Source organism: Lampetra fluviatilis, chromosome 7, assembly GCF_964198595.1.
Source record: "Lampetra fluviatilis chromosome 7, kcLamFluv1.1, whole genome shotgun sequence".
NCBI classification, from domain to species: domain Eukaryota; kingdom Metazoa; phylum Chordata; class Hyperoartia; order Petromyzontiformes; family Petromyzontidae; genus Lampetra; species Lampetra fluviatilis.
The window spans coordinates 3,031,493-3,043,837 of NC_136281.1; the positions used below are offsets into that span (position 1 = coordinate 3,031,493).

Consider the following 12,345-nt stretch of genomic DNA (forward strand, 5'->3'; position numbering starts at 1 on the left):
ACTTGAACAATCGTGACTACGTTTGTAAAGCGCCCTGAAAAGGGCGCTGTCGAAATGACCTAATCTACAATAAACAAACACAAACTCTCATCAAGGTCAGCCTTTTAACACTTGCACCGGGTAGTGCGTCTGCGGACAGATAGATCCGACTAGTTCATCACGGAGATGACAGATGGTCCTGTCATCTCTGTGATGCATGCAATGGTCTGTAGTTTATCTTTCAAATCGACTCCAATTAGTGCCTGCTTCTTCATGGCAAAAATAACAATGGCACACAATATTTACATAACAGTACTGAAACCAGTTATACACTTACATGGCTCATTGTGAATTTAAATACTGCACAGTAAATGCTATATTTGACTTTTTGTTGTGTGTCCCGTAAATATCACATGTATGTTGTAAAAACAAAAACACGACGTGCATGAGTAATTTAAACTCTGATCAATACAGTGATGTAACCAATGCACTCGCATGCCATGTGCAGCAACATCATCATCATAGTGTGCCCTAAGAGGAGTGGCTGTCGCAAGCCGCCCATTTAATTTGCAGCGAACAGCTCAAACCCACGGATTAGTCAAACATTAACAGACGCGTGGAGCCTGCTTCAATCGCTCGCTACGCGACGGGCTGGGGACGCGTCCTCCCGCCGCTTGGATGCAAAGCAACTCACTAAAGAACCGGGGCACATGGAACGCCGCCGCATTTACAAACGGTTCCTTAGCACTCTACAAACACGATTGGTCAACACCGAAAGGGCTCCACTCAACACCTACTTACGCCGCCACCGCCGTGGCTAAATACTCGCCACTTGACCGGGAAAAGGGGCCTCACTGGGCTGAGCAGTGTTGGTTGGCGATTGGTGAAAGTTGAACTCACACCGTGGACTGGGGATTGAGAGTGAATTTTTATTTACAGTCGATGAGCATTCTACTTCGTGATTCTCAGAAGACGGAGTGTGTTTGTGAGTCCAAGGCTGATCCGAGCTATTGCATCAGTGAAAAGTCCACACAGAAGGCACTGGCACGCTGTTTTTGTTTGCAGGCTCAGGCAAGTAATAATTTACAGCACTTCCTGTTGACTGCTGGCTTCAAATTCCTCTAAATTAGATCTTTACCCGACTTTACTTTTGCTTTGACATACCAAGCAATCAGGAGCGGCGCATGCTCATGCAAAGTGTAAACGTTGCTCTGCTTGTGGGTCTCGGTAGCGTTTTTAATCTGAAGAGTCTCGAGTCAAGCTCTGAATGCTCTATGGTCTTGTGCCAACGTTGTTTAGCAACAGTTGCTTATAGCAGCTAATGCCTGATCTCATTTTGCAGGATTCTTTCTTTAGAATTCTAGTTTTGGATCTACGCCTTTCTCCGGACACCGTCGAGGATGCGGCTCGTCACGGCCACGCGGGACTCCTGATGCCTTGATCCTCGACCGGGACGAGGAGGAGGAGGAGGAACGGAATCTTGAGAATCGCCGCAGCCTCGTGGCGACTCGCGAGCCATGGCGGCGCCCCAACGCACGCCGCACCTCGTGGGCAAGAGCGACCGCAACTTCCAGGACGTGATGCAGAAGCTGCAGGGTGAGCAGTTGCGATCGAAACGTCGTGATCTATTCTTTTTTTTTCTACCTACGTGACTTTACCGAAAGAACCAAAGAGTATGGTGAGCAAATGGTTAACGCGAGCCCGGCGGCGTCAGCAATGCGGCGTTTCTGCTCGCGCCGTGATGTACGGGGGTCATCAGTTATTCCGCGTCCTATCGCTGGGAAAAAGGACCTTCCCTTGCATCCTCTGCTTGAGAGTAATGGTACATTAAGATCTATTGATTTTCATACGCATGTATTATTTACCAGAAAAAAAAATGTACAAATGAAATAAAGGGGCTTTATTAGCATAGTGCACAAGCAGGATGCGCAAGGCACGTCGTGAACACTGTATATAGCTGAAATATATACAAGAGGTTGACGCTCCGAGCACATAGAAGAGACATTAGCTGATTCGTAGTTGGAGATCACACTCTCTTTGACCCTCACGGTATGAAGTGTCATCTCGAGCAACTTTGTCAATCTGTCTGCCCTCTGCTGTGATAGAGAACTATTGCCTGCATCATTGGCCTACTACTGTGCTACATCGACTTCCCTGTGATAAGACTGTATTAATAATGAATGCAATGAGTTATTATTTCTTTATTATTATTATCGTGAATACATTACCACTGTATCCACTCGTAGTGCATTCTAAGATGAAGCTAAAATACACAACTCTATTTCTACCTACGTGACTTTTTTTGTTTTCAGAAAATAACCGTCCTCTAGAAAAGTTTGGAGGAAGGATAATTAAGGATTCATTCCAATGTATCCAAGCCCATCGTCAAATTGACACATTCATAAGTGAATAATCGGTCATATCCACTTGTGAAGGGTGCAGTTCGAATGTGAAAGTGCACAACAATTATTATCGTATCATGACTCTTTGCAGACAGATTCACATATTTCCAAATCGAATTGAAATTTGGCTGCTATCGGTGGCATCTGATGATAGTCGTATTTATAATTTCCTTGCCACTGGCGATATTGGTTAAATATAGACACGTGCCTTTATGAAAACATTATTTATGAACTCCGCTCCAAGTAACTGGTTCTAACAGGGTCACATTGTTTTGCTGGAATCGGCCATTAATTGTTTAAATATTTCCATCAAGGTCAGAAAAAATACACGAGCTACGCCAATTAACCCCAATTTCCCCGCACCTCCGATTAGCACGGTTGGCTACGTACGGCGCGAAAGAAGTTCAACATACGCGGATACTCTATTTGGCGTACGTGTACGAAACTTGAAATGCCCGCAGCAATACAAGCCTCGGTCGCGTTGCAGCGCAACACCGAAGCGACGAGACGGGGAGCCAAACGCGCGCGTGCGAGTCGAATTGGTTGAATGACATTCCTGAGGATGCCCCATCACTGCACGGCAAACACAGAGCCCCCCACCCCCACCTCTTCCCCTGCTTGGCACTGCGCCACTGTGATGTGTGCACATGGTGGGGTGGGTGGGCTTTGTATCCACCGCTGCGAGCAAGCAGGGACTTGCCACCTAGCCGCTCGCTCGTCTCCCCGGACACACCGCGCGCGACTCAATCGAGGCCGTTTCCCGGAGACCGGAGCCCGACCTGCCGGATTTGCCCTTCCCCGGCTGCACGTGCTCTTTTTTGAGAGACACTTCGCTCGCAAGGGCTCAGTGTGTAAATGAAGCCGTCTCTTAGAAACGAGCATTGTTGTTACCTGGCTGCCATGGGGACGAGGTTTTGGATGGTTACAATCAGACGCGCTAGTAATCGCGTTTCGGACTGTTTGGGATTAAGCACAAATGCGGTGATGCAAGCAGACGGTGGTGTACTTTGGATTCAAGCACGACCGTGCATTATTACACGTGCATATGTACAGATCTTTTGTCAATCCACTGCTGTATGATGGCCTCCTCCCAATGTCATACGGGTCGCGGGGTTAATTTGACAATATTTAACCGCGCTGGTCAATGCGAGTTAATGCAGGCAAGGAGCAAAAACGTGGGGGCATAGTACAGTACAATGTATTGTGCACTGCTCCCTGCTGGCAACATAGCCCAGCAGCCAATAACGACCCTGCCGTGCATGGCGGTCATCATCTTCAAAGCACTCGATCCTACTTAGCTTCCGAGATATGATTTGGTCAAGATCATCACTACAGTACTGAGTGTGACACACAGCGGTTGCCTTGGTGAAGTTGGAGCACTCGTGTTCGCGCGATGGAGTGCACATCCTTCAGGCAGTTAAGTGCGACGTTCACACGCTTAAAAACAACCTGAGTTGTAAATTGCAATCGAGAAGTTAGTGTCATTGGAGCAATTCACGGGGATGTTTATTATGTAAGCAAGTGATTGCTGTTACTTGTCTCGGTGTTCAGTGATTCCACAGCCTCCCATGGCCCCGTGTGAGACTTAAGTGACGTGGAGCAAGTTGCCACCTCATCCTGCATCCGAATAAAAGCCCTGTGCCTGCGCGTGTGTGATGAAAGCTTGACAAATGGCCAGAGCTTAACAGAGTAAAGGGGAAAAATTCAAAGGCATCATAAGCATACATAAGAACGGTCGTTTCACTGATCAAATATATTGCTTCAAACTCTCCCAACTCATTGAGTTGCCCCTTGCTGTAAATGATTAAGATCATCCAGGAATGGGAAAATACATTTTCAGATTAAAAACTAACGAAGCAATTTTTACGAGGCTAGAGTAGAGAACGTTCACATGGCAGGCATGTGTGTGGGCATACACTTCCCCTATTGAGACAGAATTCAGGAAAATTGAGAAATTACCCAAGTGTACGTTGAAATGCAAAAAAAACAAGGAATTTGAGAATGTAATAAAAACGTCCGCAGTGATAAATGAGCGTCGGACACACATTCGAAGGTATATCACACATGCTGTCTGGATTGCTGGATGTGGCTGATGAAAGCACTCGATAATTTGCGGACGCTCGTGAAGGCAGTCCCCTCGTGTGTGCAATCGCACGTGCCAGGTGAACCCCGTGTGCAGCCACAAACGTGCGGCTATAGACGGCCAGGTCACCGTGACATGTTTCACACGCAAGGTGCTGCGCTGTCAAATCCTGGGAGCTGCACGGTTTCCCCCGAGATGCAAAAAGCAATTGTTATATTTGCTGCCACACTCGGCGGCTGTCTGCTCCCCTGTCTCCGTGAGATGAGGGGTGGCATTTTTGTTGTTGTTGTTGTTGTACCACATCACACATCAAGTCTGGGCTTAACATCCCACACATTTGACGTAGCGGCGCTTAAGTCTGCCGCCGGCTGGTTCGTTCCTGTTGCTGCCGTGTGGTGTGGCAAGGTTAGTTGCGGTGGCAAGCGCTTTTGTGATCTTGGGGTACCGACGATGAATCCGCGGCCCCCACGTCAGGGTGGTGGAACAGAGTTATGAGGTCCCTCCCAACCACGGCGACGTGAGCGTCGGAGCGTGCGCAAGTCCTGAGATTGTGCCCTTCGTTAGTGTGCCATTTGTCGTAGTTCCAATTACGATGTATGGCCTCTGCGTTCAGTGAAGGGCACGGCAATCGTTGCTGGTTGGTGGTCGTGCAGCACTGTACTGTGCATCCTTAGAATAGTATCCTTTATAGATCTGTACGGTCCGATAAACTAAAACGTATACTATGACATATTACCGATATGGCACTCTCTACGGTATAGAGCCTGCATTCAGATTGGTACTTAAACAATCGTCAAAATACAAAAAAGGCCTGTAATGTGTTTGGTTAGAAAGAGGTGTGTTTGCAGTGGCCCTGAGCGATGAACAGGAGCTACGTTGCATATTTCTTCTCTTCGCCGTAGCAGCTCTCACACAGAGTTTGATAGCCTAAGGGGGGAGTCCTTGATTTTCCACATCTGGCTCAAAAATGACTTTACGACGAAGCCACTTTTTGCATTAAAGCAGAACAACTAGTTCTACGGACGTCATCACTGATTGCACTTAGAGGTGAAATCTCTCATCATACCACCTGGTTTCAGTTTAACGACGAGCCTGGCACGTGCCGGGTGCGCTGTTCGTGTGAGTCGCCGTGCGTCGTGCCGCACCAGCTTACCGTGATATGCCACGAGCGTTTTGTGGTTTATTTTCTTTTGCTGCGGGGGGCGGGGGGTGGGGGCCTTGGCGAGGTTGGTTGAGGCTTGTGGCCGGAATCTACTCGCCGGGCGTGGCTGCGGTCAGCGCTCACCGTTGACGCCCGCTCGCTCCGGGGAGCTCCCCGCGCCGCGCCTTTGGGCCCTCTCGAGTGTGAATGGCATGATATTTGGACGTGACGGCGCTGCATCGGAATTAATGCCGTGTCCGTGGGCGTTTCCCGAGTTAATCTGATGCAAACTTGGGAGTTAGGCAGTTTTAAGGCCGCTGTTATAATTGAAGCTACAGAGAGAGAGAGAGAAACACATCAATCTGTTGGTTTGTCACTATGTTGGTGTTTTTTTACATCTGTACGTTGAGCTGTTGAAATTATATTTAGCGAAGTTGCTTCGAGCAACGCTCGAGATATATCGCGGTGATGGTGGCTTGTTTACCTGATGAAAAGAATGGTGGTTGTGAAAAAAAAAGTACAGTTTCCACCAGTGTGATATTTCTTCAATTAATGCGCATTCCTTGTCTGGGCCTCGAGCTTGGAGAATTAACTCTGTGGGGGGGCTGCCGGTTGCCTCGACGACGCCATGGGGCTGTGCCTTAGCCAAGGATGCGTGGAAGCAGGCCAGCCGTTCCGTGAAACATCGCCCGGGCCCTCTATGACTTAACAGCAGTTTCTCGCAGTGGCCGTGTTGTTTGGCGAAACATTGCCGTGGATTTTTGTTTCTTTGTGTGAAATGGCTGGGTGTGAAAGAAGACGCATTTCATACTGGATTGACACGAATTTAATCACTTTAATTGTACGATGATTGTCAATCAGTTGGCGTTCGGCCGATTGTGGGGCGTGCCGGTGTGGGGAGATGACAGGGCGGAGTCTCGCCTTGCTCTGTGCCCCTGGCGCTGTCATTCTGATGACAGTCGTGCGAGGACTTCGCGGCACAGGTGTGCTCCCGTGAACAGGTGGATGACGGGGCCATGCTGATCACAGGACTGCCCACCCCCCTCCTCCTCCACCCCCAGAGCCAATAGCACTTCACTGCTGATACATTCTAATTATAGGCTCACAATCAAATTGCTTGAAATGTAATTGCATACTTAATGGCAGACACATTTTAATTAAGCCTTTTATGTTGACTATGCATGGTTTAGATTAATTTGACTATTGCTAATTATTGCCGAGCAGGATTGTGGAGATATTTCGTTTTTATATTCTACTCTGGTTGGTGAAATATATTAGTAAAAAATTGCCAACAAGTAGAACATAAGAGCTGTATTCATGTCGATGCCACAGTGCTAGATTTCTTGGCATAATTCTCTAAAAAAGTTGTGGCTGCGTATTGTGAAATGTCATTGTACAATGGCTCCATTCTTTTCTGACAATTAGGACGCCATTGTGACTCAAACATTCTTAATCATGTGTGTGCCTTTAAGCATTTCATCTGGGCCAAATGCCACCTCTCAATGGCTGCCACGCCCGCGGTGTTTCCTTATTTCGATCTTTGTAAACTCCGCAAAACATTCATTTTCCAAATGTTGTTGCGCTGTATTGTAGTTGGAATCTGGCAGGTTGTTTCAACGTTCATTTCCGACGAGAAGTCACGGAACAGATTTTAATCTTTAATTCCACAAGCGAGGATCAACCTCTTCAGCTGTGCGGCGAGCAGCCTGGTGGAAAGTGGAGCACTCCCACTGCCTGTTCACCGACAACAATCAATGACTCTCCGAGGCACACGTTTCATCTGCCCCCATGACTGCAAATCCATGGACGTACAGTGCACGGACAGTTCTGAATTACGTTCACTTTCGGAGAAGACTGCAGTCCGTGCCGTGTGGTTGTGAACAGAATCACGATGGTTTTATTAAAGCACAGCGGCCATTTGGTTTCTCTTCACCATTCAAGAGAGAGAGTAAAGCGAGAGGCAGCCTTACTGCAAGGAGTGGTCATTTCCTGCCCGTGTTTGTGGCAGGATGCGTGCTGTGGCTGCCATTTAGCTCCTGAAATCATTAGTCATCTCATTGTACTTCTCTTTCCAAGGTTGGCCACAACTGTGTCGAGAGCACTTCGTTTAAGTGGCGCCTCTCTCTCTTTAATGACCAGAAACCCCACTTTTAATCTCTTTTCATACTTGCCAGCGATTCATCTGCCGTGGGTGTGCACGGCAAAATGAATGTGCATATTAAGTTTAACGGAACCAGGGCGCGCAACACTGACACTCACGTCTACTTGACATTTCAGAGTGTTGTGTGTGCCTTTTTTGTTTAATGTCTGAGCAACATCAGTAAACTCGAGCGCGATTCAACCACGCGCTCTGGTAGCGACGTTCAATTTCTTTGTTTTTTGCCTGAAAACCCTTGCCCAGATCACACAGCGACAATGTAGCCCTATTCATAGTGAATAGCGGTCACATGCAAATGTCAGGGCGCATGGCATCGCCCTGTTAAACTTTCATGAGGGACAAAATCTCACGGCCGACAGACGAAAAACTACACAATCATAAACAGGGATAGAGACAATCGCGGTGCTCAGACACCGCGCGCGACTCACAATTGTGGCTTTACATTGGCCCAACGTGAGCTGGAACAACTGGTTCGTGCACTATTACATCGATGACCACTTGAACCTGTGAAGGGCGTGTATTTTTGGGAGGAGAAGAAAATAGTAATAATCTTGCTGTGCGTTCTTATTCGCTGCATCGGGCATTATTAATGGAGGAATGCGACTGTGGCGTGTGGTGGGGGCATTCCTCGCAAACGCACAAGGGGGCAGTGCAGTGCTGCCCAGCCGGTATCACGAGTGGCATTGTTTACCTCAAGTTTTTGTTAGTCGAAAGCGCCAAGGGTGACTTTCGGAAATCAACATTTTTATTTGTGCTGGAGGAATCCGAAGAGCTATGAAGCTATTTTCACACATGTACAGTAGGGGCACGGAGTCGGAATGTGACAACAACAAACAATACAAAAACAGGGGTGGCTTTCAGAGACCGGAATCAGAATATGTATGTATACTGGAGAAGTCTGATGAGTTGTAAAGCTCTTTTTTCACAGATGTCCAGTCGGGGCACGTGGTCAGAAAGTTACAACAAACAATACAATAACACGATAGGTGTGCAAAGTATAGGAAAGGTAAGCGAATCACACAAAAAAAACTAATTTTATGTAACCACTGAGCTATTAGCTTCATTTTAAGAAGCTTCCTGGCCACAAATGATCGCTCAACAAAGTGGCTAATGTGGACATTAATAGCAGGTAAATAATTATCTAAACGTATGTATATAAATGTGGAGGGAAACATCGGAAAACCCGGAGAAAACAATCCACACGACCACGGCGAGAACATGCAAACTCCAAATATACAGGCATCATGTTCAGGGTCGAACCCCCGACGCTGACGCCTGTAGATTTGGAGTTTGGTTTGCCGAGTTGCACATCAAAGCAAATGCAACCACCGGTTAAAACACTGTAAATCCATCGGCCTAATTGAGGGGTGCTTTGAAAGCATGCACGGTTTATTCCACTGGCTGGATATTTCCCTCTGTGGTATGTGTGTAATTGTGTATGGTATATATGGTTCAGCGTGAGCGTCTTGTGTAGTTCAGCTACATTGCTGCATTCATTTATTTATATTTCTGCCACCCTTCTACGCGAGCGTGGATCATGGATGTTTGTGACTTGTAAACGCTCTGCCAGGGATGTGTCACTTTTAATTTGTCACGTATGGCTGCAAACCATCAACTCCTTGTTCCAGCGTTAGGCTTTTTTTAATTTCAGAACCATGATTCTGGAGTTAGACCGTGACAGAATGAACCAGAGCGTGTATATGTCCAAAATACAAACAACAGTGTCGTTTGTGTGAATGTTGCATTGAAGTAAGCGACGCTAGCATAGCCCGAAATGAGAAGACCATTCAGTAAATTTGGAACACGGGGATCGTGTCCCTGGTGTGTGACCGAGAGCCATCCCTCACCGTGTCCACCACGGCTGCTCCACAGCACACCTGTACCACAGCACACCTGTACCACAGCACACCTGTACCACAGCACACCTGTACCACAGCACACCTGTACCACAGCACACCTGTACCACAGCACACCTGTACCACAGCACACCTGTACCACAGCACACCTGTACCACAGCACACCTGTACCACAGCATCCCAGCTTCACGGTGGCATGAGGTTACGTGCGCAAGAGTTACCCTCGCGTTCTACTCTGTGGCCCAGTTACACGTTTCATCACGTCGTAGGCACTGGGTGGAAACCGATTGTCTTAATAGTTACTTTAATTTATAAAGCATCTACATACTAAGAGCGTCTCATGTAGCTGGATTTACAAGGTGATTATATTAACATAAACAGTATGATTCTAGATTTGAAGCTTTCGTGACTGCAAGGATTCATACTCTTAGGTTTCTTCGGTAAAGTCACGTAGGTAAAAAATAAAATTAAAATTAATAAAAGTAATAATAGAAATAAAATAATTATTATTTATTATTATTATTATTATTATCTATTATTACTTTTATTAATTGTATTTTTTACCTACGTGACTTTACCGAAGAAACATAAGAGTATTAACAGTATACACAGACCGGGTACGTCGCACTGGGCGAAGACCCAGGGGCCGGCCCAGGACACGTTGGCGGGACTATGGGGCCGTCCATAAATGACGTCACGCACCTAGGGGGGGGGGGGGGTCAGACATTTGTGACGATGTGTGACGAGGGGGGGGGGGGTTTGAGAAATGTGACGTCACGTAAAAATGCGCAACTTTAAATAAATACAGACAACACGTTCTACTTAATTAAATAGACTTTTTAATAAATGTTTTCTCCTACAACATAAGAGTGCAGCGCCATATTAAATACGCACTACAACGACAATAGTTTAAAGCGATTTGAAGCATGTTTTATTTGGGGGGGGCAGAGCTTTGTGACGTCATATTTGAGGGGGGGTCTGACTTTTTGTGACGCCGTGTGACGAGGGGGGGGGGTTGAAAAATCGTCCAAAATCGCGTGACGTCATTTATGGACGGCCCCTGTATAGTAGTGTATAGTAATGTAGAGCTAGAGTCTGTCGCCAGCTAAAGGGATGTCTGGACGACCCTAGTCAACACGCTGCCGCCGCGACCCTCACCAGGACAAGCTGATTAGGAAAACGAAGAAACGGAAGTATACACAGACAACACAAAATCATTTATGCAAAAAAATAAAAAAACGACAGCTAAAGAAAAAAAAGCTCAGCTTATTGAACATCAGTGCGATTGAGTGTGCACGAGCTGTCCCGGACACCTCGGCTCCCACGCCAACGATGAATCGCACTGCAGTTTGTTTGTAGCAAAAAGAGGAACAGGGGAAGCGGAGTGAGAAATTGGTGTAAAGTGGGAGGGTGGAGAGGTGGGAAAATCGAGGAAAGGGGCCTTTGGAGAGTAACCACTATTCGATAGAGGGGAGACCAAATGTGTGGACCTCGACGGAAGGGAATCAGCGCAGGAGACAACCAAGGGGAGATGATCACATGCATTGACAGCAGCAAAGAATAAAGAGGGAGCTGACACAGTTTAATTTTGGATTTCACCAAGTTTCACCTAAAATCAAGAGAAAGATAACTTGAGATGGCACCATCTGCATTTGACAGCCACGTCAAAGGCAGTGTTGTCTTCTAATGCTCGGACATATAGATGTGTACTCGTATATGTGCATGTGTACATATCCAAGTATGTATATGTGTACGCTTTGTCAGTGCACTGCTGGACAAGGACCTCCCTATGCCGTCCAAATTATCGGGGTTATTTGACCATACTTCACCGTACCAGTCATTGCGGTGTTGGTGAAGGCGGGAAGCATCGACATAGGGCATAACAAGCAGAGTACAATAATGGGGTTTGCTGCACTGCCTTCTGCTGTCCACTATGAGCTCTGCAGGACGTGGCCGCACATGAGATGGGACGTACACAGTGACAATCAGGCTCGCAGTCCCTTCCTCTCAGCCGCGTGTGAGCAGGGCAAGTTGCGTCACTGTCACTCACTCTGCTCTATACTTGTACTCTCGAGTGCACATTCTCCACATCGCCAGAGTAATGAGACGATCAATAACACGTGGAGGGAAAGCTTCACCTATCAGCAGGATAAATCAGCGTGCAGCCACGTACAGCAGAGATTGATCATTTGCCGGACATTGGAGGATTTGAAGTGGATGAAACACAGATTTAGAGCAATGGAGAGCCCCATCTGCTTTTCAGCGTCTCCCACGTCAGGTGCTGCCACTGGATTAACAGTGAATTCCAAGGCCGGCATGAAGGATATGTTTAACCACTAGGATCAAATGTGTCTGATTGACTCGTGTGTGCCTATATAAGTCAGAATCAGCAGTTTGACTAAACTTGCATCGAGTTTTTTTTTCAACCCGTAATTGATTATTCGATGGCTTAGGGAGGTCTTCATTCAGTAATTGTTCAATCATGGTGGTGACTTGTTAACTGCCTCGCCTTGTATACAGGAGTTCGTGGGTTCGATCTCGACCCTATGCTTGTATATTTGGAGTTTGCACGTTCTCCCCGTAGTCGCGTGGATTTTTCTCCGGGTCCTCTGGTTTTTTCCTCCACATTTAGAAATATGCATTTAGAGTATTTGGCTGATATAAATTTTGACATGATAAGCCACTTCGTTGAGCTATCATTTGTGGCCAGGTCGCTTCTGAAAAAT

At 46.9% G+C, this 12,345-nt stretch overlaps 1 protein-coding gene across 10 annotated transcripts in view; it reads left to right on the forward strand.

Annotated features, from left to right (window-relative positions):
* Positions 1–12,345, forward strand: part of SYNE1 (spectrin repeat containing nuclear envelope protein 1) — a 152,862-nt gene that overhangs the window by 3,007 nt on the left and 137,510 nt on the right. For 8 of the 10 annotated variants that reach the window (XM_078858176.1, XM_078858175.1, XM_078858166.1 and 5 more), the window contains exon 2: positions 1,336–1,575. In XM_078858176.1, the coding sequence (XP_078714302.1) occupies positions 1,497–1,575 (79 nt within the window). In that variant the 5' untranslated portion in view covers positions 1,336–1,496. Of the gene's footprint in view, positions 1–1,321; positions 1,576–12,345 lie in introns of all 10 variants that reach the window. The other 2 variants (XM_078858167.1, XM_078858168.1) reach the window with 1 other exon arrangement.